Genomic DNA, 25,719 nt, shown 5'->3' with positions numbered 1-25,719 from the left:
CACAACATAAACGTTTTCAATATATTCATTCAAGAAAAGTCACGCCTTGGGAGTTTTATTGAAGACTTAGTTGTTAGCTATCTGTCTAGTTTTGCATGGGAACGCAACTCAAGGGCAGAATAGACAGCGTCGTCGAGACGATGGACCACTGGGAGAGACAGAGAGTCCCTCCAACGCCCTCGCCAGGAATGACAGGGCCCTGATCGACCACTATCGCTGCAGTTTGCGCGAGTATGTCCGTCGGGAGTTGGCCTGCAGGGACAACACCCTCACCTCCGACCAGCTGGTGGACCTTTCCATTCGGCTGGATAACCCGTTGGCCACCCACGGACGTCCAGACAGGAGTCCGCACCGATGCCCATGGAGCTGGGAGGTGCTGCGCTCAGGGAGACCGGAGGATGTACCGTCTCGTGCACCGTGTGTGGCCACAGAGGTCACACTGCCAGTCGGTGTCGGGTTGGTTCCTCTGGGGGTCGAGGCAGCAGGCAGGGCACTCTGGCGTCATCCCAGGTGAGAAGGAACCATTCTCACCCAGAGCCCTCTGCTGCACACATGTATTTGTTTGTTACTTTTCCTGAGTTTTCCCCGCATTCCCAGCATAAGGCGCTCAACGATTCAGGCGTGGCTGGGAATTTTATAGACAGATAATTCGCCCATAGTTTATTGATCCCCATCGTTCCATTGGCTATGCCCTTCCCAGTTCACGCCTTAAACAGTTGACCATTAGGGTCAGGATTGATTAGGGAGGCCACCGCTCCTCTGGGCATGGTGACGCAGGGAGAATCAGTCTCTCCTTCATTGACTCTCCTGCGTTTCCCGTGGTGCTAGGCCTACCCTGGTTAGCTTGTCATGACCCCACTGATTCATGGCAATGGAGTGCTCTCACGGGGTGGTCGCGAGAGTGCTCAGGGAGGTGCTTAGGGGTTTCTGTTGGTGTTACTACCGTGGAAAGTCCAGACCAGGTCTGCACCGTGCGCATTCCCCCCGAATATGCCAATTTGGCTCTCGCCTTCTCCAAATATAAGGCGACTCAATTACCACCCCATCGACGGGGGGGGGGTTGTGCGATAATCTTCTGGTAGAAGCCACACTTCCCAGGAGTCACGTGTATCCCCTGTCACAGGCGGAGACGGTGGCTATGGAAACATATGTCTCCGAATCCCTGCGTCAGGGGTGCATTCGGTCCTCCAGTGCTAGCCTCCCTACACTGGCTTCCTATCAAGGCAAGGGCTGATTTCAAGGTTTTACTGCTAACTTACAAAGCATTACATGGGCTCGCTCCTACCTATCTCTCTGATTTGGTCCTGCCGTATATACCTACATGTACGCTACGGTCACAAGAGGCAGGCCTCCTAATTGTCCCTAGAATTTCTAAGCAAACAGCTGGAGGCAGGGCTTTCTCCTATAGAGCTCCATTTTTATGGAATGGTCTGCCTACCCATGTGAGAGACGCAAACTCGGTCTCAACCTTTAAGTCTTCACTGAAGACTCATCTCTTCAGTGGGTCATATGATTGAATGTCGTCTGGCCCAGGAGTGTGAAGGTGAATGGAAAGGCACTGGAGCAATGAACCGCCCTTGCTGTCTCTGCCTGGCCGGCTCAACTCTTTCCACTGGGATTCTTTGCCTCTAACTCTATTCCAGGGGCTGAGTCACTGGCTTACTGGTGCTCTTTCATGACATCCCTAGGAGTGGTGCGTCACTTGAGTGGGTTGAGTCACTGATGTGATCTTCCTGTCTGGGTTGGCGCCCCCCCTTGGTTTGTGCTGTGACAGAGATCATTGTGGGCTATACTCGGCCTTGTCTCAGAATGGTAAGTTGGTGGTTGAAGATATCCCTCTAGTGGTGTGGGGGATGTGCTTTGGCAAAGTGGGTGGGGTTATATCCTTCCTGTTTGGCCCTGTCCGGGGGTGTCATCGGATGGGGCCACAGTGTCTTTTGGCCTTTCTAGGGAGTTTTTCATAGCCACCGTGCTTCCACACCTGAATTGCTTGCTGTTTGGGGTTTTAGGCTGGGTTTCTGTACAGCACTTTGAGATGTCAGCTGATGTATGAAGGGCTATATAAATACATTTGATTTAGATTTTTTTTTTGTGAATTACTTAGTAATAAATAAATAATTTAAGACAATTGATGTATGGATGACTCATAGTGAAGACTGGGTTCGTGCAGATAACCAACAATTTACGGCGTTTGGAATGAGACTAACGTGAGGTACAGTAAATAATTAATTAATTCGAAGACTAATTGATCAGATAAAATATCTGATAAAATATCTGAAAAGTTATTTTAGGAAATGATAACTTCCTAGTTAATTAGTTACGTGATTAATCGGTTGATCGCGCACTAACTAATTACAGAGAATCTTTGATAAAATAATAATAATAATATATGCCATTTAGCAGACGCTTTTATCCAAAGCGACTTACAGTCATGTGTGCATACATTCTACGTATGGGTGGTCCCGGGAATCGAACCCACTACCCTGGCGTTACAAGCGCCATGCTCTACCAACTGAGCTATAAAAACTATCAGTCTTCAGTTAATGATAGTAAAGACACGACAACAGTGTTGTTGGGATGGGTAATGTATTGATGCTCGAGTGTCTTTTTGAGTCTTATTTTTGTATTTTTAGGTTTATATAGTTTTATGATTATGATTACTTATTTGTGCTGTTCCAAATTGTCTGAATAAAAATGACAGTTAGTGCAGAATGGTGGATTTAGACAGATCAAGAGATATGCTTAGATACACAGAAAAATAGACATATTTTGAACATTATGGCTCTAGATTCCAGGAAAAAAGCTCAATTCTGCTGCTTTCAATATACTTTGTATCTCTCATTTACTCAAGTGCACTTTCCTGGTCATAACATTCTATGACAAACACATGCCATACAGAAATTAGCTGCTACACACTAGTTCAGGGATTAAACACATCTCAGGGTCTAGGAACACTGCAACAACACTTGAAGAGCCTTGTGCTATCCTACAAAAGCTATAGTTTAGTTTCCTGTCAAGTCAAACAGCAGTTACTTAGCCATCTTCCATTACTGCACTGCTTTTGTCAACTCAACTGAGAGAGAAGTCACGCTGTTCAGCGTTCCCTCACTGGATCTGCTCTCTCCATAGCTCTAACTTCAGGCCCGCTCCAAGGCGTCCGCATGGTCCTAAGCCACCCGCTGAACTTCGAGAACAAACACACTCTCTTTTCTCTCCAATCTGAGCAAGATTGACAGCACAATAAATGAGGATGGGGGAGGGGCTATTAAAGGTGGCCAGTCATATATTATATAATCAAGTGATTATCACTGAAGTGAAAGGAGAGAGCCAACAGAGACACTACTAGAGGCAAACACACGGTCAGGCGAGTGGACAAGTTTATTTACAAAGGGGACATTTCTTAACGCCTGGATGGAAATGTAATGCATTGAGCAGGCATACCTATCTTTTGTAGATACATTGGGGCCGTTCTACAATACATTATACTGTACAAATGGGTACTACAGTAGAGTGCTACGGTCTCTTATTGTGTTATTGTTTCCAATAGTTAACCATTGTGAGAGACAGAGAAAGAGAGGTCGAGGTTGTACACTTCTTGTTGAGACGTTTCACTCATAACTCACAGGACCCAGCATCCTAGCTGAGTCCAGACTGGAGCCATGTCTCCAGAGAAGGAAAGCAATGGTCTCGAAAACGACACATTTGCTGTGAGTATGTACACATTTATTCCACTTCTGGAGGATTATGTTGACATTTTCTGCTGTGGCTATGAGTAGAGGTTATGTTGGACACACACACTGTATAGGCAGGACATGTTACATGTACTGGCTTTAAGCCTGGAACTTTTAGAGATGTTTATCTATACAAATATTACATTTTGGGCTACATAGGTTTGCAAGTGCAACCTATTACATGTATAGGCAGGATTGGGTAGGTTACTTTCTAAATGGAATCTGTAACAGTTACTAGTTACCTGTCCAAAATTGTAATCAGTCATTTAACTTTTGGATTACCCAAACTCGGTGACGTAATCTGATTACATTCAGTTACTTTTAGATTACTTTCCCCTCTAGAGGCATTAGAAGAAGACAAAAATGTATGTTACCAATTGAACAACATCTATTGCAGGATAGACCAATGTTAAAGTTTACATAGCTGGCCATATATGGATATTACATTTGACTTTATTGGTTGGTTATGTAGGCTTCTTCTAACCCATCACATTCAACTACATATAATAATACAATTAAATTGCAAAGATTGTTTTTTGCAAACCTCCTTTCTGAATTTAAAAGTAATCTTCTACTTTTTCAAAAGTATCTGTAATCTGAGTACAATATTTTTGCTGGTAACATAACAGAATACAGTTAACATTTTTTTTGTAATCCCTTACATGTAATGGATTACATGTGATCCATTACTCCCTGACCCTGTGTATAGGTTTTGACATAGATTAATGTGTAAACTCAAACAAAGAAACAAATTCCCTGTGATTTTCAGCCTTGGTAATATATTGATCTCTTCCTCTTACCAAACCACATAGCATAACACAGGTGGTGCTCTCCAGATTGCGTAAGCCTACCTTTGTAAAAACGGTCTAGAATAGTCATCATTTCCCAGAAGTCAGAGTGAATTCATAAGAACTGAGTGACTTGAGCACCTTTGAATGGGGCTTGTTTACATGAATGCTATTTCAACCCAACAGTCACATGTATATTTTTAAATGAAAGAATTTGTACTCTAGGATGGGTCTGGTGAAGCAGAATGAAGGTGCTCATTCTCAGTAGGCTGAGAAGAGTTGTTTACTTATGGTACAGCCTTGATGATCACCTGAGCCTCAACATTCCAATCCCTCATGCGTAACGAACATACTGTACGGCTCTCTGGTGCAAATCATTGACTGTGAAAAGTGTTGTGTTATCAGAAGTCATGTCTTATTGGCCAATTATTTGCTAATACCTTAAAATAAACGGTTACTGCTAACGCATGCCAACAGGCTACATGCATCTCTGAGGCAATCTATTCAGCTAACACTGATAGGCTAGCGTTGGTGCACAACTGTTACGGATACAGCTATTCTGTGTGTGTATCCTGTGTGTGTGTGTATGTCTTTTCTCTCCTTCTCCCCTCCTCACAGGTGGCAATCATTATTCCCCAATCAGTCATCAATCAGTCGCTAATCAGAAGACACACCTCCTCCTGTTTCCATTACCCAATCACATCCCCTTTCCCTTGGTTTAAAAACCCATTCAGTTGTTTCCTCTGGAGCTCATTACTTCTGTCATACAGTCTCTTAGTAGTTCTCTTGTTTGTGTTAGCACCTCCAGATCACTTTGTCCCCACCTGTGAGTATTGTTTGTGTTATGGTGTTTGATGGTGGGAAAGGGGGAACCAAGACAAGTTGCCCATGGGCATACACTACCCATAGGACTACTTTGTCTAAGAACCCTAGGTAGAACTGGGTGGACCACCCACTGTATTTTTGGTTAGTTCGTTAGCTGTATAGTAGTAGGCTAGTCTAGCTTAGGGGTGTTTTGGGATATTTGTTTCTTTCCTTGGGTCCAGCTCAGCCCTTTTTTCTGCACCCCCTTTACCGTGTGTTTTCAAATAAACCCTGAGTGTTTGACGGTAATTGAGTTGTCTGTGGTTTTTCGTTTGCATTTTCACTCTGTCACTATTATAATTTGCATGAGTTGTGTTACGGGTCTCGTTACCATCTCCCCCTAGACTGCCGGGCCAAAAAGGGATTTCGTAACAACTACTTTACGTGACATGGGATTCTAGAATGTCTTAATGTTGACTGTAAACAAACACTTTCAGTAAATCATTGAAAACCCCTTTGGGTTGTATGCTATATTATGGGTGATATTACGTTATGGGTAATATTATGCCATGCGTTATGGTAACTTTGAAGGATTATATTTAATTTATCACAAGACATCTAGTGGCCCTTTTGGGTACTTCAGATAATCACAGGTGTCTGTATCTCTCGTCGTCTTTTATTTTATTCTACCTTTATTTAACTAGGCAAGTCAGTTAAGAACAAATTCTTATTTTCAATGACTGCCTGTTCAGGGGCAGAACGACAGATTTGTACCTTGTCAGCTCGGGGGTTTGAACTTGCAACCTTCCGGTTACTAGTCCAACGCTCTAACCACTAGGCTACCATGCCACCCCCTCTGTGTGGCCTTGTCACATGTAAAATATATAAAACAATCAAACAAGATGATACAAAATGTAATAATAGAATGACAAAGTTGGAAAACATGATCCAAAATATAAACCAACTTAGTGAATACCATTGGTGTTTAATATGAGGGTTTCAGCATGATATCCTTTATTTTTTTTACACACTTATTTCTTTTAAGTCAAGTCTTTGTTATAAATGTTGTGCTGCCAAACTTGTGGCAAGTGAAACAAGTCAAGAGTTTGCCATTGTTGATTTAGATGTTTATTTTTAATTAGGCTATTTTCTCTTGAATTTAAGTATGAATAACCAAAATTACCATAGATTACCTGCTAATTGACCTGTCGCTATGCCCCACCTCAGAATTGTGGGCAACCAATTGCAGTGCTCCAATGGATAGCAACTGTCGTCGAGTCGGACACCTCGCACAAACTCACGTTTAAATCACAAAGCCAGGCCGTGGCAAAGTTTTCTTCAAAAAATAAATATTGAAATGGTAAAAATAATTTAACAGTGCACCAGGATTACTTGCTACTGTGATTTCTGAAATGTAGAGCCTGTTGAGGGATTTTTTTAATTTTTAAAATTCTAATTAACCGGGCGGGGCTGAGCGATGGGTGAATTACTAAAGATTTCGTTAACTTTGGTCAGTTACTGATAGCTTTGTAACCCTAGTTATCACTGATACGCTTTTGTTCTAGGTGATATTATGCCTGTATTATTCCTGTAGTATGGGTAATGTTATGCCTGTGAGTCAGCCCATTTGGGATTAAACAGAAGAAAATGCACGGAAACAGGGAGGTACTACCTGGATTAGCCAATGGGAGACTCACATTTTCCTATTCCATTGCAGAATTAAATGTTTTCCATTGTCCTAATGAATGAGACGTTGCTATCTGTCCTGTAGATTCATGGGCATTTCTGTGAGCTGGAGAATGATGGAGAGGGCTCTGACCTCTCTGAGGAGGATGACAAGAACAAGCTGGCCTACTGTGTCACAGACGTCCCAGCCTGGTACCTATGCATAATCCTGGGCATCCAGGTAAATCCAATCCCTACTCTGTTTTATTGGAGGCCACAGGGTTCCCTTCTCACTGGTTGAGGTTGGAGAGGTTGGGCCTCCTTGGGATTCCATTGATTTGATCAGCCAATGTAATCAATTGGATGAACAGTCAAACTAACCTAGTTTTTGAGGATGAATTTGGCTGCAAATGAAAAATTAAAATCACAGTCACATGAGGGCCTCAAGAATAAGATCTTAAGAGATTCAACTGAGTTCTGTTGAGGCTGATGGCAAGTACTGTTCCTGTACCTGTGATTTCATCTGCTCACCTTGGCCTCAGTATCAGTGATGTAACAGTCATGAGTGCATCTCTTCTTCCTCTCTTACATCCATGTCCCCCTCTCGTCAGCATTTACTGACAGCGTTTGGGGGGATAATTGCCATCCCTCTGATCCTGTCTCAGGGTCTGTGTCTGCAGCACGATGGCCTGACCCAGGGTCACCTCATCAGCACCATCTTCTTTGTGTCAGGCGTGTGCACCCTGCTGCAGGTCACCTTCGGAATCAGGTGAGTGAAGCTGTGGTTGGTTGGATATGGCTTTGGACAAATTATTCAACAGCAACAGAGTGTCTGTCAAAATAAATGAGGCCAAAAGCAGGGAGAAGGTACAAGGGAGTCTATTGTTTAGTTGGTCAATAAAGATTGTCCTTGATAATATATCCTGGGCAATATCAAGGTGGAGTCATCCAACCATGACACTATATAAGGCAATCTACTAGTCATGAATTGCCAGACATCAAAGGGGCGAGGCGTCTCTTTGTTGTATTGTCATGTGGGAATCAAAGCAAAGTACAATAAAATCCATGGCAATTTCCTGGAATTTTACTTAAGGCAAAACACAATATCTGATTTGGTTGTCATGCTTTCCAGGAGATCCAGCAGTAGACTATCGTTTATTGTAAAGATTGATTTTGCTGAAGCATCTGATTAGCTAGGTTGTACAGTATGAGCTCTCACGTTTCTTTCTAAGCCTCTGATATTCAGAGCCAGTTTTTCAGGTCAGTGTGCTGCATTAGCCTCACACCATAGCATATTCTCGACTGGGCACTGGGTCTTTGTGAAATTAAAGCCATCAAGAGCTGAATCTCTAACGGAAGAACTGGTAATGGAGCTCAGCTCCCCCACTCATACAATTCCAGGTCATCGAGCCTGAATTGGCACGGGGTCAATAGAAGAGATTAGCTTGGTCATATGCAGGAGGAGTGGTGAAGTATACAGTGCCTTCAGAAAGTATTCACACCCCTATACCTTTTTCATATTTTGTTACAACCTTGAATACTTTGGGAGTGAAGATTTGCTCGACAAGTCAGATAATACCGTAAATTTCATGGATTAACTCTGTGTGCAATAATGGTGTTTAACGTGATTTCTGAATGACTACCCCCATCTATGTGCCTTGCAAAGAAGGTCACCTTTTGGTAGATGAGTAAAAATGTAATAAAAAAGCAGACGTTGAATGTCCCTTTGAGTATGATGAAGTTACTAATTACAATTTGGATGCTGCATCGATACACCTAGTCACTACAAAGATACAGCCGTCCTTCCCAACTCAGTTGATGGAGAGGACGGAAACCGCTCGGGGATTTCAGCATGAGGCCAATGGTGATTATAAACCAATTACAGCGTTAACTGGCTGTGATAGGAGAACTGAGAACGGCTCAACGACATTGTAGTTACTCCACAATACTAACCTAAATGTCGAAGTGAAAAGAAGGAAACGGTTATAGAATAAAAATATTCAAAAACATGCCTCCTGTTTGCAATAAAGCACTGAAGTAATACTGCAAAAAATGTGGCAAAGCATTATGTTTGGGCAGATCCAACACAACACATCACTGAGTACCACTCTTTATAATAAGACAAGTATATTTTCAAGCATGGTTGTGGTTGCATCATGTTATGAGTTTGCTTGTCATCGGCAAGGGCTAGGGAGCTTTTTGGGGATAAAAATAAAATAAATATACTGTAGCTAAGCACAGGCAAAGTCCTATTGGAAAACCTGGTTCAGTCTGCTTTCCAACAGACACTGAGACAAATCCACCTTTCAGCAAGACAACCTAAAATGCATGACCAAATACACAAATACCAAGATGACATTTAATGTTCCTGAGTGGCCTAGTTACAGTTTTGACTTAAATCGGCGTGAGAATTTCTGTCAAGACATGAAAATGACTGTCTAATAATCATCAACAACCAACTTCAAAGAGCTTGAATAATGGGCAAATATTGTAGAATCCAGATTTGCTAAACTCTTACAGATTTACCCAGAAAGACTATGTCTGTAATGTAATTTCTGCCAAGGTCATTCTAATGTATGTATTGACACAGGGGTTTAATACTAATGAAATCAAAATATATTGTTTCCGTTAAAAAAAAGATGATAGAATGTTTGTTCCACTTTGACATTGGAGTATTTTGTGTAGATCGTTGAATTGTTTTCTTTACTATTGTTAGTCCCACTTTGTATCACAACAAAATGTTGAAAAAGTCAAGGGGTGTGACTACTTTCTGGAGGCACTGTAGTTGTCAAGCTTATGTAGGTTAGGTTAACTGTGTTCTTATGTCATCTATGTAATCTATATCCAGACCATGATGAGCTGATATCTGATAATACACTTTCAAGAATATACTGAATGGGCGGTTCTTAATTTCTGGTGGCATTTGGGCAGATTAGAAAGCATGTACTTAATTTTCTATATTTGTAATTTAAATGTACATCCTCCCATTCTAAATCAACTAATATGGCAGCTTAATGACTTGAAATAATTGTGACCATTATCAACACTGTGCCACCAGTAGGAGTAGTAATGACTGTAACACCAATGACTCATTTGAGGTAATTGAGGCTTTTCTTAAACTGAGGCCTAATGTGATTTCATTAATACATGTAGCTCACAATGCAATTTTCGTTCATTTAAATTGAGTAACACCAATGACACTTTGAATTTAGACAACCCATATCATCATTGGAATCCTGAAATGTATGACATACTAAAAAGGTGTGATTAGCTCATAATTTTCTTTAATATAGATCCCTCCCGCAATAACCGTTTCCCACTTCAGGGAATGCTCAAGGTCCTGGTAAATCCTTGTAATGAGTGATTTTCTTTTTAAATATTTTTTTTTACCCTCTTCTCTCCCCAATTTCGTGGTATCCAATTGTTAGTAACTACTATCTTGTCTCATCGCTACAACTCCCGTACGGGCTCGGGAGAGACAAAGGTTGAAATCCATGCGTCCTCTGAAACACAACCCAACCAAGCCACACTGCTTCTTAACACCGCGCATCCAACCAGGAAGTCAGTCGCACCAATGTGTTGGAGGAAACACAGTGCACTAGACCACTGCGCCGTAATGACTGATTTGCGAAGTCTTAAAACCAATTACATAAAACTAAGGGACACATATTATATTTGTCAAACAAATATGTATTGTAGTAGCCTTTGTTTTAGTGATCTATGCAATATAGTAAATATGTTTGTTTTACTTTCTACCATTCAAAATAATAGAGATGCCAACAAGCCAATTTGCTTGCCCTAACTACTTTAAACAATGCATAAACATATGTTGCAGTATAAAGGACTTGCGTTATGTTTTATCATTGATAAACAGTTCAATATAAACAACGTTTGTTACTATTTGTAATTAGGGGTTTTCAACATTTTGTGATACAAAGTGGGATTAACATGGATTCGTTTGTAAACACAACAATTCAACAATTCAACAATCTACACAAAGTAGTCCAATGTCAAAGTGGAACAAACATTCTATCATCTTTTTATGGGTTCACAGCAAAGTTGACATGGTCAAATAACTCAAGCAAAGATTGATTTAGTCCGAGCAAAACTAAGGGATTGGTTGAGTTATTGATAAATAAGCAAATCTGATTTTACATGTCCATTTAAACCCTTTGTAGCGCCACTCCACAAAGACTTACAGATGTAGGATTTGATCACTTAATTTGATCACTCTTATTTTCCTGTTGTAGCAAACTGGTTTAAATTAAGATCCCTACATCTGTATGTAATGCTAATGCTCAAAACCATCTGCAATTCTTTTCTCCTCATGAACCATACATCAGATTCACTCCATAACATAAGTTGCTGCTTGAAATATGTCCACACTGTAACTTGCATGCTAATGCTAAAAATACTTACAAATTAATATCATGAAGCACAAATCAGATTGACTCCAGATTTGAAAAATTAGAAACCGGAAATCCTGTCGGTTTAGCAGTTAGCACATTACAGCTGTGAGATATTATTTGAAGTATTTTGGAACTGAGATGTAAATCATTTACACAAATAGATTGACAAAACAAAGTCCCAGAATTCAAAGATGATCGCAATATACCAGTACACTAATGTTGAAAATATTTAACAAATCTTAACATATTTCGTTTAGATTATAAATTTAGATTATATCAGATCTGCGCTTGCCAATACCTGCATAGCAGATGTTTTGGCAGTGTCAAAGGTAGAACTGTGTTAAAACGATGGAATGTAAAATGTTGGCTAGCCTTATTTACACCTCGATTTGGCTAATATAATTCCTCATTATTTAATTGAATGATTTTCTATTTTTGTGTCACAATAATTCTCTATAACCTACACTTTCTCATTCTGAATTTATAATTCGAGTGAGACGGGTGTGGCTCGATGTTCAATAACCCACGAGCAGCCACTCCAGTGTGTTTAATATAATAATAATATATGCCATTTAGCAGACGCTTTTTATCCAAAGCGACTTACAGTCATGTGTGCATACATTCTACGTATGGGTGGTCATGGTTGCAAAAGACGGAGGATGCAAATGCCACCACAATTCAAGATCGAACCACACAGTGCATTTGGAAACTATTACAGCCTTATTCTAAAATTGATTAAATTAATTCCCCCCCCTCATCAATCTACACACAATACACCGTAATGACAAGACAAAAACAGGTTTTTCGAAAGTTTTGCAAATGTACAGATTTTTTTTAATCTAAAATTTACATAAGTATTCAGACCCTTTACTCAGTACTTTGTTGAAGCACCTTTGACAGCGATTTATAGCCTTGAGTCTTCTTGGGTATGATGCTACCAGCTTGGCACACCTGTATTTTGAAGAGTTTCTCCCATTCTTCTCTGCAGATCCTCTCAAGCTCTGTCAGGTTGGATGGGGAGAGTCTCTGCACAGCTATTTTCAGGTCTCGACAGAAATATTCGATAGTCAAGTTAGGGCTCTGGCTGGGCCACTCAATGACATTCAGAGACTTATCCCGAAACCACTCCTGCGTTGTCTTGGCTGTGTGCTTCTGGTCGTTGTGCTGTTGGAGGGTGAACCTTCGCCCCAGTCTGAGATCCTGAGCACTCTGGAGCAGGTTTTCATCAAGATCTCTATCTTTCCCTCGATCCTGACTAATCTCCCAGTCCCTGCCGCTGAATAACATTCCCAAAGTGTGATGCTGCCACCACCACACTTCACCGTAGAGATGGTGCAAATTTTCTTCCAGATGTAATGCTTGGCATTCAGGCCAAAAAGTTCAATCTTGGTTTCATCAGACCACAGATTCTTGTTTCTCATAGTCTGAGAGTCCTCTAGGTGCCTGTTGGCAAACTCCAAGCAGGGTGTTGTGCCTTTTACTGAGGAGTGGCTTCCGTCTGGCTAGAGATGGTTGTCCTTCTGGAAGGTTCTCCCATCTCCACAGAGGAACTCTTGAGCTCTGTCAGTGATCGTCGGTTTCCTGACCAAGGCCCTTCTCCCCCGATTGCTCAGTTTGGGTAGGCGGCCAGCTCAAAGGAGTGTCTTGGTGGTTCCAAACATCTTCCATTTAAGAATTATAAAGGCCACTGTGTTCTTGGGGAACTTTAATGCTGCAGACATTTTTTGCTACCAGATCTGTGCCTCTACACAATCCTTTCTCGGATCACTACGGACAATTCCTTCAACCTCATGCCTTGGTTTGTGCTCTGACAAGCACTGTCAATCTGTTATGTAGGCAGGAGTGTGCCTTTCCAAATCAATTGAATTTACCACAGGTGGACTCCATTCAAGTTGTAGTAACATCTCAAGGATGATCAAAGGAAACAGGATGCACCTGAGCTCAATTTTGACTCTCATAGCAAAGGGTCTGAATACTTATGTAAATGAGGTATTTCTGTTTTTTATGTGGAAATATTTCTGAAAGCCTGTTTTCACTCTGTCATTATGGGGCATTGTGTGTAGATTGATGAACATTTTATATTGAATCCGTTTTAGAATGAGGCTGTAACGTAACAATGTGGAAAAAGGGAAGGCGTCTGAATACTTTCTGAATGTATTGTACACTACATAACCAAAAGTATGTGCACACCTGCTCATCGAACATCTCATTACAAAACCATGGGCGTATAAATATGGAGTTAGTCCCACCTTTGCTGCTATAATAGCCTCCACTCTTCTGGGAAGGCCTTCCACTAGAAGTTGGAACAAAAACAGCCCCAGAACATTATTCTTCCTCCAACAAACTTTACTGTTAGCACTATGCATTGAGGCAGGTAGCGTTCTCTTGGTATCTGCCAAGTCCAGATTCGTCCATTGGACTGTCAGATGGTGAAGCGTGATTCATCACTCCAGAGAACACATTCCCACTGCTCCAGAGACCAATGGCAATTACACCACTCCAGCTGACACTTGGCATTGCGTATGGTAATCTTTCGGCTTGTGTGTGCGGCTGCTTGGCCATGGAAACCTATTTCATGAAGCTCCTGATGAAATGTTATTGTGCAGATGTTGCTTCCAGAGGCAGTTTGGAACTCATTAGTGAGTGTTGCAACCGAAGACATACCATTTTTACACGCTTACACACTTCCGCACTCGGTGGTCCCATTCTTTGAGCTTGTGTGGCCTACCACTTCCCGGCTGAGCCGTTGTTGCTCCTAGATGTTTCCACTTCAAAATAACAGCACTTACAGTTGACTAGGGCAGCTCTAGCAGGGCAGAAATGTGATGAATTGACTTGATAAAAAGGTGACATCCTGAGACAGTGCTATGTTGAAAGTCGGAGCTCTTCAGTAAGGCCTTTCTGCTGCCAGTGTTTGTCTATGGATATTGTAGCTGTGTGCTTGATTGTATACACCTGTCAGCAACGGGTGTGGCTGAAATAGCTGAATCAACTAATTTGAAGGGTATGTACTGTATTTAAGTTTATTTTGGACATAAATTTTGCAAAAGCTCTCTCCTTTCTGGACTTATTTTATGGATTAGAGCAATTCTGATTACCCAAAGTGATAGTAAGGTATATGGAGCAAAAGCTGAGAGACCTTACACAGAGCACAGGTCACCTGAATCCATAATCATGCAGGCAAATGCTTGATGAATCATTATTCAGAAAAGCCAACCATCAACCTAGTCCCAGATCTGTGTAGAACATGAAGATGGCAAAAGAGCCAGTGTTGCTGTTTCATCTCTGGTCCAACCTGACCAACCATAACCTCCAACTACTACTTCACAAGACAAGTCTGTTTCTGATTATACTATAAAGGGGAAGAATTCCTTATGTAACAATCTAAAGATTCTCGCCTGAACATCTATTCTCTGCAATTTGTGATTTAAGGTATCTGTCTTACTCTCCCCTCTATCTCCCATCTCTCTCTATCCCTCAGACTGCCCATTGTTCAGGGGGGTACCTTTGCCTTTCTAGCTCCCTCCATGGCTATGCTGTCAATGCCAGAGTGGACATGCCCTGCCTGGACCCAGAACACTTCCCTGGTCAACACCACCTCTCCTGTGTACATAGATGTGTGGCAGAGCCGCATGCGAGAGGTGATTTGTTTTTAACTAGTCAAGTCAGTCAAGAAGAAATTCTTATTTACAATGACGGCCTACCAGGGAACAGTGGGTTAACTGCCTTGTTCAGAATCACAGATTTTTGTCTTGTCAGCTTGGGGATTCGATCCAGCAACTTTTCGGTTACCTGCTGCCTTTTAGTAATGTGATTGAAATATAAAGTGTCTCCTAAATGACAATAATGTAAAGAAAGAGCAATTTGATCATTTTTTGATAACCCTTGATACACCAGTCTCAACTCTAAACGTCCCTTTTTCAGGACACTGTCTTTCAAAGATAATTAGTAAAAATCCAAATAATTGTAAAGGGTTTAAACATTGTTTCTCATGCTTGTTCAATGAACCATAAACAATGAATGAACATGCACCTCTGGAATGGTCGTTAACAGCTTACAGACGGTAGGCAATTAAGGTCACAGTTATGAAAACGTAAGACACTATAGAGGCCTTTCTACTGACTCTGAAAAACACCAAAAGAACGATGCCCAGGGTCCCTGCTCATCTGCGTGAATGTGCCTTAGGCATGCTGCAAGGAGGCATGACGACTGCAGATGTGGCCAGGGCAATAAATTGCATTGCCCGTACTGTGAGACGCCTAAGACTGCGCTACAGGGAAACAGGAAGGAGAGCTGATCATCCTCGCAGTGGCAGACCACGTGTAACAACACCTGCACAGGAACGGGACATCCAAACATCGCACCTGCGGGACAGATGGCAACAACTGCCCGAGTTACACCAGGAACGCACAATCCCTCCATCAGTGCTCAGACTGTCCGCAATAGGCTGAGAGAGGCTGGACTGAGGACTTGTAGGCCTGTTGTAAGACAGGTCCTCACCAGACATCACCGGCAACAACGTTGCTTATGGGCACAAACCCACCGTCGCTGGACCAGACCGGACTGGCAAAAAAGTGCTCTTCAGTGACTATTCACGGATTTGTCTCACTGAGGCCTGTACTCTGAAGAAGGATCGATTTGGAGGTAGAGGATCCATGTGTCACAGCATCATCAAACTGAGCTTGTTGTCATTGCAGGCAATCTCAACGCTGTGCGTTAAAGGGAAGACATCCTCCTCCCTCGTGGTACCATTCCTGCAGGCTCATCCTGACATGACCCTCCAGCATGACAATGCCACCAGCCATACTGCTCGTTCTGTGCGTGATTTCCTGCAAGACAGGAATGTTAGTGTTCTGCCATGGCCAGAGAAGAGCCCGGATCTAAGTCCCATTGAGCACGTCTAGGACCTTTTGGATCGGAGGGCCATTCCCCCCAGAAATGTCCGGGAACTTGCAGGTGCCTTGGTGGAAGAGTGGGGTAACATCTCACAGCTAGAACTGGCAAATCTGGTGAGGAGGAGATGCACTGCAAAAATGAGGAGATGCACTGCAGTACTTAATGCAGCTGGTGGCCACACCATATACTGACTGTTACTTTTGATTTGGAGCCCCCTTTGTTCATGGACACATTATTCCATTTCTGTTAGTCACATGTCTGTGGAACTTGTTCAGTTCATGTCTCAGTTGTTGAATCCTATGTTCATATCAATATTTACAGATGTTCAGTTTGCTGAAAATAAACGCAGTTGACAGTAAGAGGACGTTTCTTTTTTTGCTGAGTTTACATATTGTATACACATTAATTTTTCACATGAAATAAAGATTAAAAACTATTTTGTGTTTATTGATGTGTGTTTATTGATGTGTGTTTGCTCATGTGGTGTGTTTGTATTCCTCTACAGCTGCAGGGCTCCATCATGGTGGGCTCTTTGTTCCAGGTGCTGGTGGGTTTCTCTGGACTCATCGGTTTCTTCATGCGATTTATTGGCCCCCTTACCATCGCACCCACCATTTCTCTGATTGGCCTGTCCCTGTATGACTCGGCTGGAATGAGCGCAGGGAACCACTGGGGCATCTCCACTATGTGTGTAAACTCCCCACAAGCCTGTATTTATCAACTGTTGAACTGGGCCCATATCCACAAAGTGTCTCAGAGTAGAAGATTTGTCATAAGTGCTGAGAAGAGACATTTTACTCCTACTCTTATGGGTAAAAAGCTATGCATGAAGCCTCTTTAGTCATAAGAGTCCCACCTAGACGACAGGTATTTAGGAGACCTCATGCGCTGTGAGAACCAGTTAAAGAAAAATCCACTCAAAAATTATATATATATATATATTTTTTTTTTTTTTCATTAGTCTACTGTTGCAGTCAAGTTGTCAAGATAATGGACTTTCAAGAAGCAGTGTCACTTTCCACATCATCATGATGTGACACTTGACATTTTGGGACTGTATCAGCAGTGGACTAATGAAAACAATACCTAAAGAGTGGATTTTGAGTGGATACTATGAAAAATCTTACCCATTCTAAATGCACCACTGGATGGCTCATTCTGCTTTGTGAAGAGTTTTTCTCTTTCCTACAGGACAACTGCTCTGATCATCCTGTTCTCCCAGTACTTCCGACACATCCCTGTACCATTCCCCACATACAGCAAGACCAAGAAACTCCACACCTCCAGGATCTACATCTTCCAGCTTCTCCCTGTACGTCCATTGGAAAATAAAGGACTAGATTCTATCAGATCCGCACTAGCCGACATCTGCACAGCGGTTGTTTTGGAGGTGTCGGGTGTGGAAATGCGTTAGAGCTGTCAATCCACAAGTGTCTCCCTGCGTGACATTGCTATTGGATGAAAAACTACACCCGACTTTATAGCCGACAAATCCCATGCAGCCATGTAAGAAGTTCATGAAGCTGCGCTACAAGTTCAACCACTCAAATGCGTGATGTTCTATTGTTTACACCGCAATTAGACTGATAGGCTATAAACCCCCCCCCCCCCCCATCCAAATGAACATGAAAACATGCATTAGCCTGTCATAATTTCGACAATCGATAGAGCCTACTCTTTCTTTCACCGTTTTGAACTTCTAACGTTTTAGGGATCATAAGGAAGGGATTGGTTGGTGTCACACGAGCAGCCACTCACTGATTTGTCAGCTCATACTGCAGTTACACCTCCAACAACGCAAAACTATCCACTACCCTCGAGCTGATTGAATCGAGGCCAAAGACTCAAAGTTGTTCATTGTTCACTTATGGACCTTATATAGCCCAAAGTTTTCCCTGGTCAGTTCCTGTGGTCTGGAAACACTCCTGGTCCTGATAATGACTGGTGTAGTATTTCCATGTACAGTACTGTGTGTGACTTCTTCCTCAGGTGCTCCTTGGCATCACACTGTCATGGCTGATCTGTTACATTTTCACCATCTCTAATGTCCTGCCCTCCGAGCCGGAGCAGTACGGCTACCTGGCTCGCACAGACCTGAAGGGGGATGTCATAAGCCAGGCCCCTTGGTTCAGATTCCCATATCCAGGTACGAAGCACAGCTGCTCAGTGGGATCATAAGCAATAACTCCATAACCTGATATTCAGTTTTTCCTGGTATGGCCACATGGTCAAAAAACTCAGGGCTTATCACAATCCTAACCCAACCTTCAGTAGTTAGTGCTGTATGGGTAACTAATATGTATGGTTTATCGGTTATGGAACGTGCCTTCCGAAATTATTCAGATCCCTTGACTTTTCCATATTTTGTTATGTTAGACTTATTCTAAAATTGATTTTTTTTTAAATCCTTAGCAATCTACACACAATACTCCATAATAAAATGGTTAAAATAAAAAACAGAAATACCTTATTTACATGAGACTCGACATTGAGCTCAGGTGCATCCTGTTAACATTGATCATCCTTGAGATGTTTCTACAACTTGATTGGAGTCCACCTGTGGTAAATTGATTTGGAAAGGCACACTCCTGTCTATATGAGGTCCCACAGTTGACTGTGCATGTCAGAGCAAGAACCAAGCCATGAGGTCGAAGCAATTGTCTGTAGAGCTCATAGACAGGATTGTGTTGAGGCACAGATCTGGGGAAGGGTACCAAAAAATGAAGGTCCCCAAGAACACAGTGGCCTCCATCACTCTTAAATGGAAGAAGTTTGGAAACACCAGCCAAAGCCCAGCAATCGGAGGAGAAGGGCCTTGGTCAGGGAGGTGAACAAGAACCCGATGGTCACTCTGAGCTCTAGAGTTCCTCTGTGGAGATGGTTGTCTTTCTGGAAGGTTCTCTCATCTCTGCAGCACTCCAAAAATCAGGCCTTTATGGCGGAGTGGCCAGACGGAAGCCACTCCTCAGTAAAAGGCACATGAAAACCCGCTTGGAGTTTGCCAAAAGGCACCTAAAGACTCTCAGAGCATGAGAAACAAGATTCTCTGGTCTGATGAAACCAAGATTGAACTCTTTGGCCTGAATGCCAAGCGTCACGTCTGGCACCATCCCTATGGTAAAGCATGGTGGTGGCAGCATCATGCTGTGGGAATGTTTTTCAGCAGTAGGGACTGGAACTAATCAGGATCTAGGCAAAGATGAATGGAGCAAAGTACGGAGATCTCTTATGAAAACCTGCTCCAGAGTGCTCAGGACCTCAGACTGGGGTGAAGGTTCACCTTCCAACAGGACAACGACCTTAAGCACACAGCCAAGACAACACAGGAGGGGCTTTGAGACAAGTCTCTGAATGTCTGAGTAGTCCAGCCAGAGCCCGGACTTGAACCCTATCTAACATCTCTGGAGAGACCTGAAAGTAGCTGTGCAGCAACCTGACAGGGCTTGAGAGGATCTGCAGAGAGGAATGGGAGAAAATCCCAAAATACAGGTGTGCCAATCTTATAGTGTCAAACCCAAGAAGACTTGAGGTGTCATCGCTGCCAAATGTGCTTCAACAAAGCACTGACTAAAGGGTCTGAATACTTATGTAAATGTGATATTTAATTTATACATTTTTTTATAAATGAGCAAACCTGTTTTTGCGTTGTCATTATGGGGTATTGTGTGTAGATTGATGAGGAGAAAAACGATTAAATCAATTTTAGAATAAGGCTGTAACCTAACAAAGTGGAAAAAGTAAAGGGGTCTGAATATTTTCCGAAGACACTGTATATGAATAGAAATACCCAAATGTGTTCTATGTTAACTGGAACCCCTTATTCTGATTCCAATCTCAGGCCAGTGGGGTTTGCCAACTGTGAGCCTGGCGGGAGTGGTAGGGATCTTGGCTGGGGTGTTATCCTCCATGATAGAGTCGGTGGGGGACTACCACGCCTGTGCCAGACTATCAGGGGCCCCTCCACCCCCTAAGCATGCCATCAACAGGGGCATTGGCATTGAGGGGATTGGCTGTCTGCTGGCTGGGGCCTGGGGCACGGGCAACGGAACCACCTCCTATAGTGAGAATGTGGGTGCACTGGGCATCACCAAGGTAAGAGGGGCTAGAGGCTGTTTTTAGATTTAGACTGTAATACAATTTTGAGCATATTATAGATAAATCAATGATTTTTGGAATATGGAAGTTATACAAGCTATTGGGTGTTATAAAGTCTCAACAGACATGGTTATTTCTTTCTCTCTCAGGTGGGCAGTCGCATGGTGATCGTTGCTGGTGGGGCATTGATGATCATCATGGGACTTTTCTGTAAAATTGGAGCAATTTTCACCACCATCCCCACACCTGTGATTGGAGGAATGTTCTTGGTCATGTTCGGGGTCATTTCTGCAGCTGGAGTTTCAAATCTGCAGGTAAACGCAGTTGTCTAGGTTTATTTACACGTTGAATAGTACAATGGTCACTATAGAGACATTTTACATATGAAGGCTTTTTCAGTCATGTCTTACCTGTCATGTCTTATCTTTCAGTTAAATTGCCAGCAAAAATATTATAATCAGATTACTTTTATATTCAGAAAGGATTGAAGAAAGGCGGAAGTTTAAATTTGTTCCACCTGAGTCAGAGACCACTATTCTGACACACCAAATGAGTTTGATGGATTGTATTGGTCTTCTAATGCCGGTAAAGGTAATCCAAAAGTAATTCAAAGTAATCAGATTGCATTACTCAGGTTGGGTCATTCAAAAGTTACGTTAGAAATTACAATTTTGGACAAGTAACTTGTAACTAACAGATTACATTTAGAAAGTAATCTACCCAACTCTGCTTGTAGGGTTGCAAAATTCAGGTTGCTCATTTCAAAATAAGCAAGAAATCTGTTAATACGTTTTTGGTACAATGTTTTGAAAGTTATTAGAATTAAAACAACCCTAATGACTTTGTGGCGTTTTTCTGTCAACTTTTCTCTGCTTATCATTTGACAGTATGCAGACATGAACTCCTCCCGGAACGTGTTTATCTTTGGATTTTCCATGTTTTCCGGGCTTGTCATTCCAAACTGGATATTCAAGAACCCGGATGCCATAGCAACAGGTATCAGAGCAGATAACGCATGAAACACTGACTAAGAAAATTCACAATTCCTTACAAATAAAGCTGGGTGGAAAAAGCTCAGCAGAAGAACAAAATAGAGGGCAAGTGGAGGTCATGTTGCTGAGATCTGAGATTCCTCTAGTATGTGACTTGGCCCAGTGTGATGAACTGTATTCTCTTTGTCAGGTGTGGTCGAGCTGGACCAACTGCTGCAGGTGCTTCTAACAACTAGCATGTTTATTGGAGGCTTCTTTGGGTTCTTCCTTGACAACACCATTCCAGGTAAGCTTCCACCCAGGAGGACCAGCCTGGTTTCATAGACTATATGAAACATCCGGGACACTCAACTTAGTATGATATGCTACGTTGGTATGATTTACACAAGACGAATGGTTACTTAACGCAAAAAGAAATGTATAGCAACCCAAAGGTCGCATGTTTGAATCTCATCATGGACAATTTTAGCTAATTAGCAACTTTGCAACTACTTACTACTTTTTAGCCACCTTGCAACTACTCGAATCTCATCGCAGACAACTTTAGCATTTTATGCAGATTTTAACTAATTAAACAACAAAGAATATGATCTACATGATCAGTCTCTGTGTGTAAAATAAAGTGGTTAATGTGAACCTAACTCACAGCAAAAATAATGTAAGAAAGCAACCCAATGTTATTTGTTGCCTAGACTTTACTGCAAATGACACTCAAGTCTTGAGAAAAAAAAACAATGCACTAATATTGCAGTTAACCATGACAGCCTTTATAATAGAATGCCTGTGACCACACACATCTAAATAAAGCACTTGGGATTTTTATTTATTTAACTAAGCAAGTCGGTTAAGAACAAATTCTTATTTACAATGACGGCCTACGCCGACCAACGCTGGACCAATTGTGCGTCACCCTATTGGCGTCTCAATCATGGCCGGTTGTGATACAGCCTGGATTTGGACCCAGGGTGTCTGTAGTGACAACTCAAGCACTGAGATACAGTGCCTTAGACCACTGCGCCACTCAGGAGCTGTAGAAATAGAGTGAAACAGGCATTCCATTTTTTGCTCTATTATAGTGGCCACTATAGTAGGGAAAGGAAAGGGTCAGTTGTACAACTGAATGCATTCAACTGAAATGTGTCTTCCACATTTAACCCAACCCCTCTGAATCAGAGTAGACATAGATCAAGTGCCCAAGGCTACATGTGTGCAAAAATAACATTCACTGAGTAAAACATTGAATAATCCCACCTTACTCACACACAAGTGTTTACTGTCAAGTTCAAAACAACAAAAGCAATATCTTGGGCTACACTGCACATTATTACATTGTACACTTTCTGCCTTTGGACATCTGTTCTACAATGTGTCCGCAGAGCATGATACCCTTTGTTGGCATAATTGAACTCTTTCAGGCAGAGAGTACACGTGGCATACCCCTGTTTATCCACTGTATTGCGAAAGGAGTGTGTGGTGTTCCTTTCACCTCTACAATGGCATCCAGCTTAAGCCAGGCCCAGCTCCAGCTCCAGATAACTGTTTAACAAGCAACACCTCATTTTCACCCAATTCTCTCATTCTGAAAATTAACCACATACTGTAGAGGGAAAACATTAGTTCACATATAGTAGTTAGTTCGTTAGCTAGTTAACTAGTTAACAGTTGACACAGATTGCCACGGTCCAGTAAGCAACTAACGCGTTATAACTTAAGGAATGGCAAGGAGTCATATAACGTTACCAGTTAATGCTATAATCAAATGCTTAGGTTACTAATGTTAGCTCATCTGATGTTGTAACGTTGTCTGACTTTATTAGCCAGCTAATTTTCACACCATGAACTCTATTTGATCAGTTAAATTGGCTAATATTGCTCAACATTTCTCTGGCTAGCTAACGGATAATTCGATCCAGCTAGCAAGATACTTAACAATGCTAACAATACTTGTTCCACCACACTTTCTCCCTCACTTCAAACTTCTGGTTACTTTTCTCATCAGATCTACACGAATCACGTAGGTCACCTATTTAGGTTTCAAAATTACGATTGACACCGCAAGGTGACAGGTGACTGCATCCCTGAACTAGTTAGAATGTTAGCTAACCTAAACTTTATCCTAACCCTAACCTTAACCACTAACCCTAATGTTAGCCACCTAGCTAGCGTTGGCATTAGCCACCTAGATAATTAATACATACAGTAACATACAAATGTAACATTTCACTCATTTGAGTATCCCAGATTTGACTAAATTACGTTTCCAGTATGGGAGGATGGGGAACACTGTATCTATCCAACCGTTTCACATGGAGTAAAATGCACTAGTCCCCTTTCATCTCTACAATATCATAGCCTGTTCTCAGTCTCTGTTATGGATGAGTTGAAGCATTCTACTCCATTGCTTTGGGCCACACAGGCACCCTGCGGGAGCGGGGCATCGTGGACTGGAACAAGATCCCCCTTGATGACTCCAGCAACACTTTGGAGAGCAGTGAGGTGTACAACCTTCCATTTGGAATTAGCTCTTGTCTCTCCTCCTTCTCCTGGGTTCGATATGTGCCGTTCCTCCCTCCAAATGCACCAAGCTCACAGGACGAGGCCAAGGTGGACTCTTTGGCGACCAAGCAGCAGCCTGTGAAGCCAGAGGTTATCAGATCAGTGGCCCTATGAACACTGTGCAGGACCAGACACGGGCTAAAACAACAACAATAAGCGAGGCAGCTCTCGTGACATGGTCCTCCCGTTCTTGTAAAGATTTGATTATACATTTTCTAAATTAACTTTTGGCAATAATATTTTGGCATTTGTGTGGTGTAAATACATTTGTGTTGTAATACATCTTTTTTTTTTTTTTTACAGTAAAGTGTTGTAAAAATATACATTTTTTTTTAATGGAACTTGTATTTTACTGATAACACACTGTATAGGAGCCATATAATAATTGGACTAAAATCACTTAAAGTTTCAAAAATAATATCTGTAAATATAATGATTTTTTTTCAGAACTACATTTCCAAGTGTGTTCAGGGTAGCACTAGTAATAAACCTTTCCAAGAGTTTTAAATACTAACAAAAATCTAAACTGCAATACATTTTAATCATATCTCAAACTGTAATTTTGATTCGGTGATATGATAGTACAAAGGTAGCCAATGAAATCATTCTTGACACTACCTTTAATGATTAATGGAATTGTTTTGAAAAATGGAGACCAATGGAGCCCTGCAAATGAAGACGACAATATGTATCAGTACAGTATCAATCCACAACATAGAGCTATCATTTATCTGTGAGGTTTTTCCTCAGCTGTCACTGTCAGGTCCTGCTTGATGGCTCGGTAAAAGCTGAGAAAGAACTCTGCCAGTGGTCAGCACAGTGCACTCAAAGTCCTCCGGGCGATTGGAAAGATCAGAGGTCAGGAGACAGATATCCAAGGGAAAATGTCTCACCTCAAAGAGTACATTCACATCCTCTATAGCGCTCTGAAAGGTGGGCTTCACCATTGACGTCATCTCTCTCTTCACTCTAACAGCTGGTGGGTAAAAGGGCTGAATGAGGGAGAGCGAGAAAGAATGTTAACTCTTTTCTCTCTAAGTCTTGCCAAAGGTTTCATTGTGTGATGTGCTGCAGAGCATGTGGCTTGAACCATATTTATTGCATATTAAGATTTGTCTTAATGTCATACTATATACACGATTTATAAACGGTGTGTTATTCTCACAGGGGAAACACAAAGAAATGGGTTGCTTTGTGTCACACTCCAATTCAAAGAGTTGCCAAATTGAATGTGGTTACACCTCTTAGCCCTATTAGTAATACCTCAGTCTATGTGAGGATGTGAAATTCTTTCTATATGAGTAAATCTAGTGAAACGTTATTCATGTAAAAGGGGAGGTGGTGGTTGTCTTTTTGCTGTTTGAATAAAAGTCAGCCATGTCCAAATATACCTAGTTGTGTCCTTAATGTAGAAAGTATGGAAGAGTACTTAAGTTATCTATTGAAAAACTAAAATACGTGAGGAACGTTTATCAGGACATGCCTAAGTACTGACAGAATTATAGAACTGTAGGCAACAAAACCACAAGGGGGAAACATATGGTTCTCACTAACATATGGTTCTCATCACATTATGATGAATCAATTGCAATGTGTTATCTAAGGGACTTTTCATGGAAGCACAGTTGTATGGCTAGGGTCACTGTTTCTTGTCCACATTTTCACCCAGCTCGGGCACGTCTACTGTCAGATACACTGTTTGAGCCTCTCTGCTTTCATCCTCTATTGAAGTAGTCTCCCCTGACCTACTGTTACCATTAAGTAGCGACACAGTTCTAGAAAT

At 41.8% G+C, this 25,719-nt stretch overlaps 1 protein-coding gene across 5 annotated transcripts; it reads left to right on the top strand.

The window, feature by feature from the left end:
- Nucleotides 1–25,324, top strand: slc23a4 (solute carrier family 23 member 4). 5 transcript variants are annotated; one of them, XM_046310924.1, is made up of 13 exons: nucleotides 2,644–3,419; nucleotides 3,548–3,707; nucleotides 7,095–7,229; nucleotides 7,600–7,757; nucleotides 14,879–15,038; nucleotides 16,799–16,980; nucleotides 17,485–17,605; nucleotides 18,283–18,439; nucleotides 20,132–20,385; nucleotides 20,538–20,702; nucleotides 21,276–21,384; nucleotides 21,571–21,666; nucleotides 23,797–25,324. In XM_046310924.1, exons 2-13 carry the CDS (start codon nucleotides 3,660–3,662, stop codon nucleotides 24,048–24,050), a joined length of 1,839 nt encoding a protein of 612 aa, XP_046166880.1. In that variant the 5' UTR covers nucleotides 2,644–3,419; nucleotides 3,548–3,659; the 3' UTR covers nucleotides 24,051–25,324. The 5 variants fall into 5 exon arrangements, with proteins under 5 accessions (XP_046166854.1, XP_046166844.1, XP_046166880.1 ...); XM_046310916.1 differs by having other exon boundaries at nucleotides 3,302–3,364; XM_046310898.1 differs by lacking the exons at nucleotides 2,644–3,419; nucleotides 3,548–3,707 and adding an exon at nucleotides 1–510 and having other exon boundaries at nucleotides 7,654–7,757.
- Nucleotides 25,325–25,719: the final 395 nt, after the last annotated feature.

The sequence above is a fragment of the Oncorhynchus gorbuscha genome, linkage group LG02, assembly GCF_021184085.1.
Source record: "Oncorhynchus gorbuscha isolate QuinsamMale2020 ecotype Even-year linkage group LG02, OgorEven_v1.0, whole genome shotgun sequence".
NCBI classification, from domain to species: domain Eukaryota; kingdom Metazoa; phylum Chordata; class Actinopteri; order Salmoniformes; family Salmonidae; genus Oncorhynchus; species Oncorhynchus gorbuscha.
This window is presented reverse-complemented; position numbering and strand designations above follow the sequence as displayed.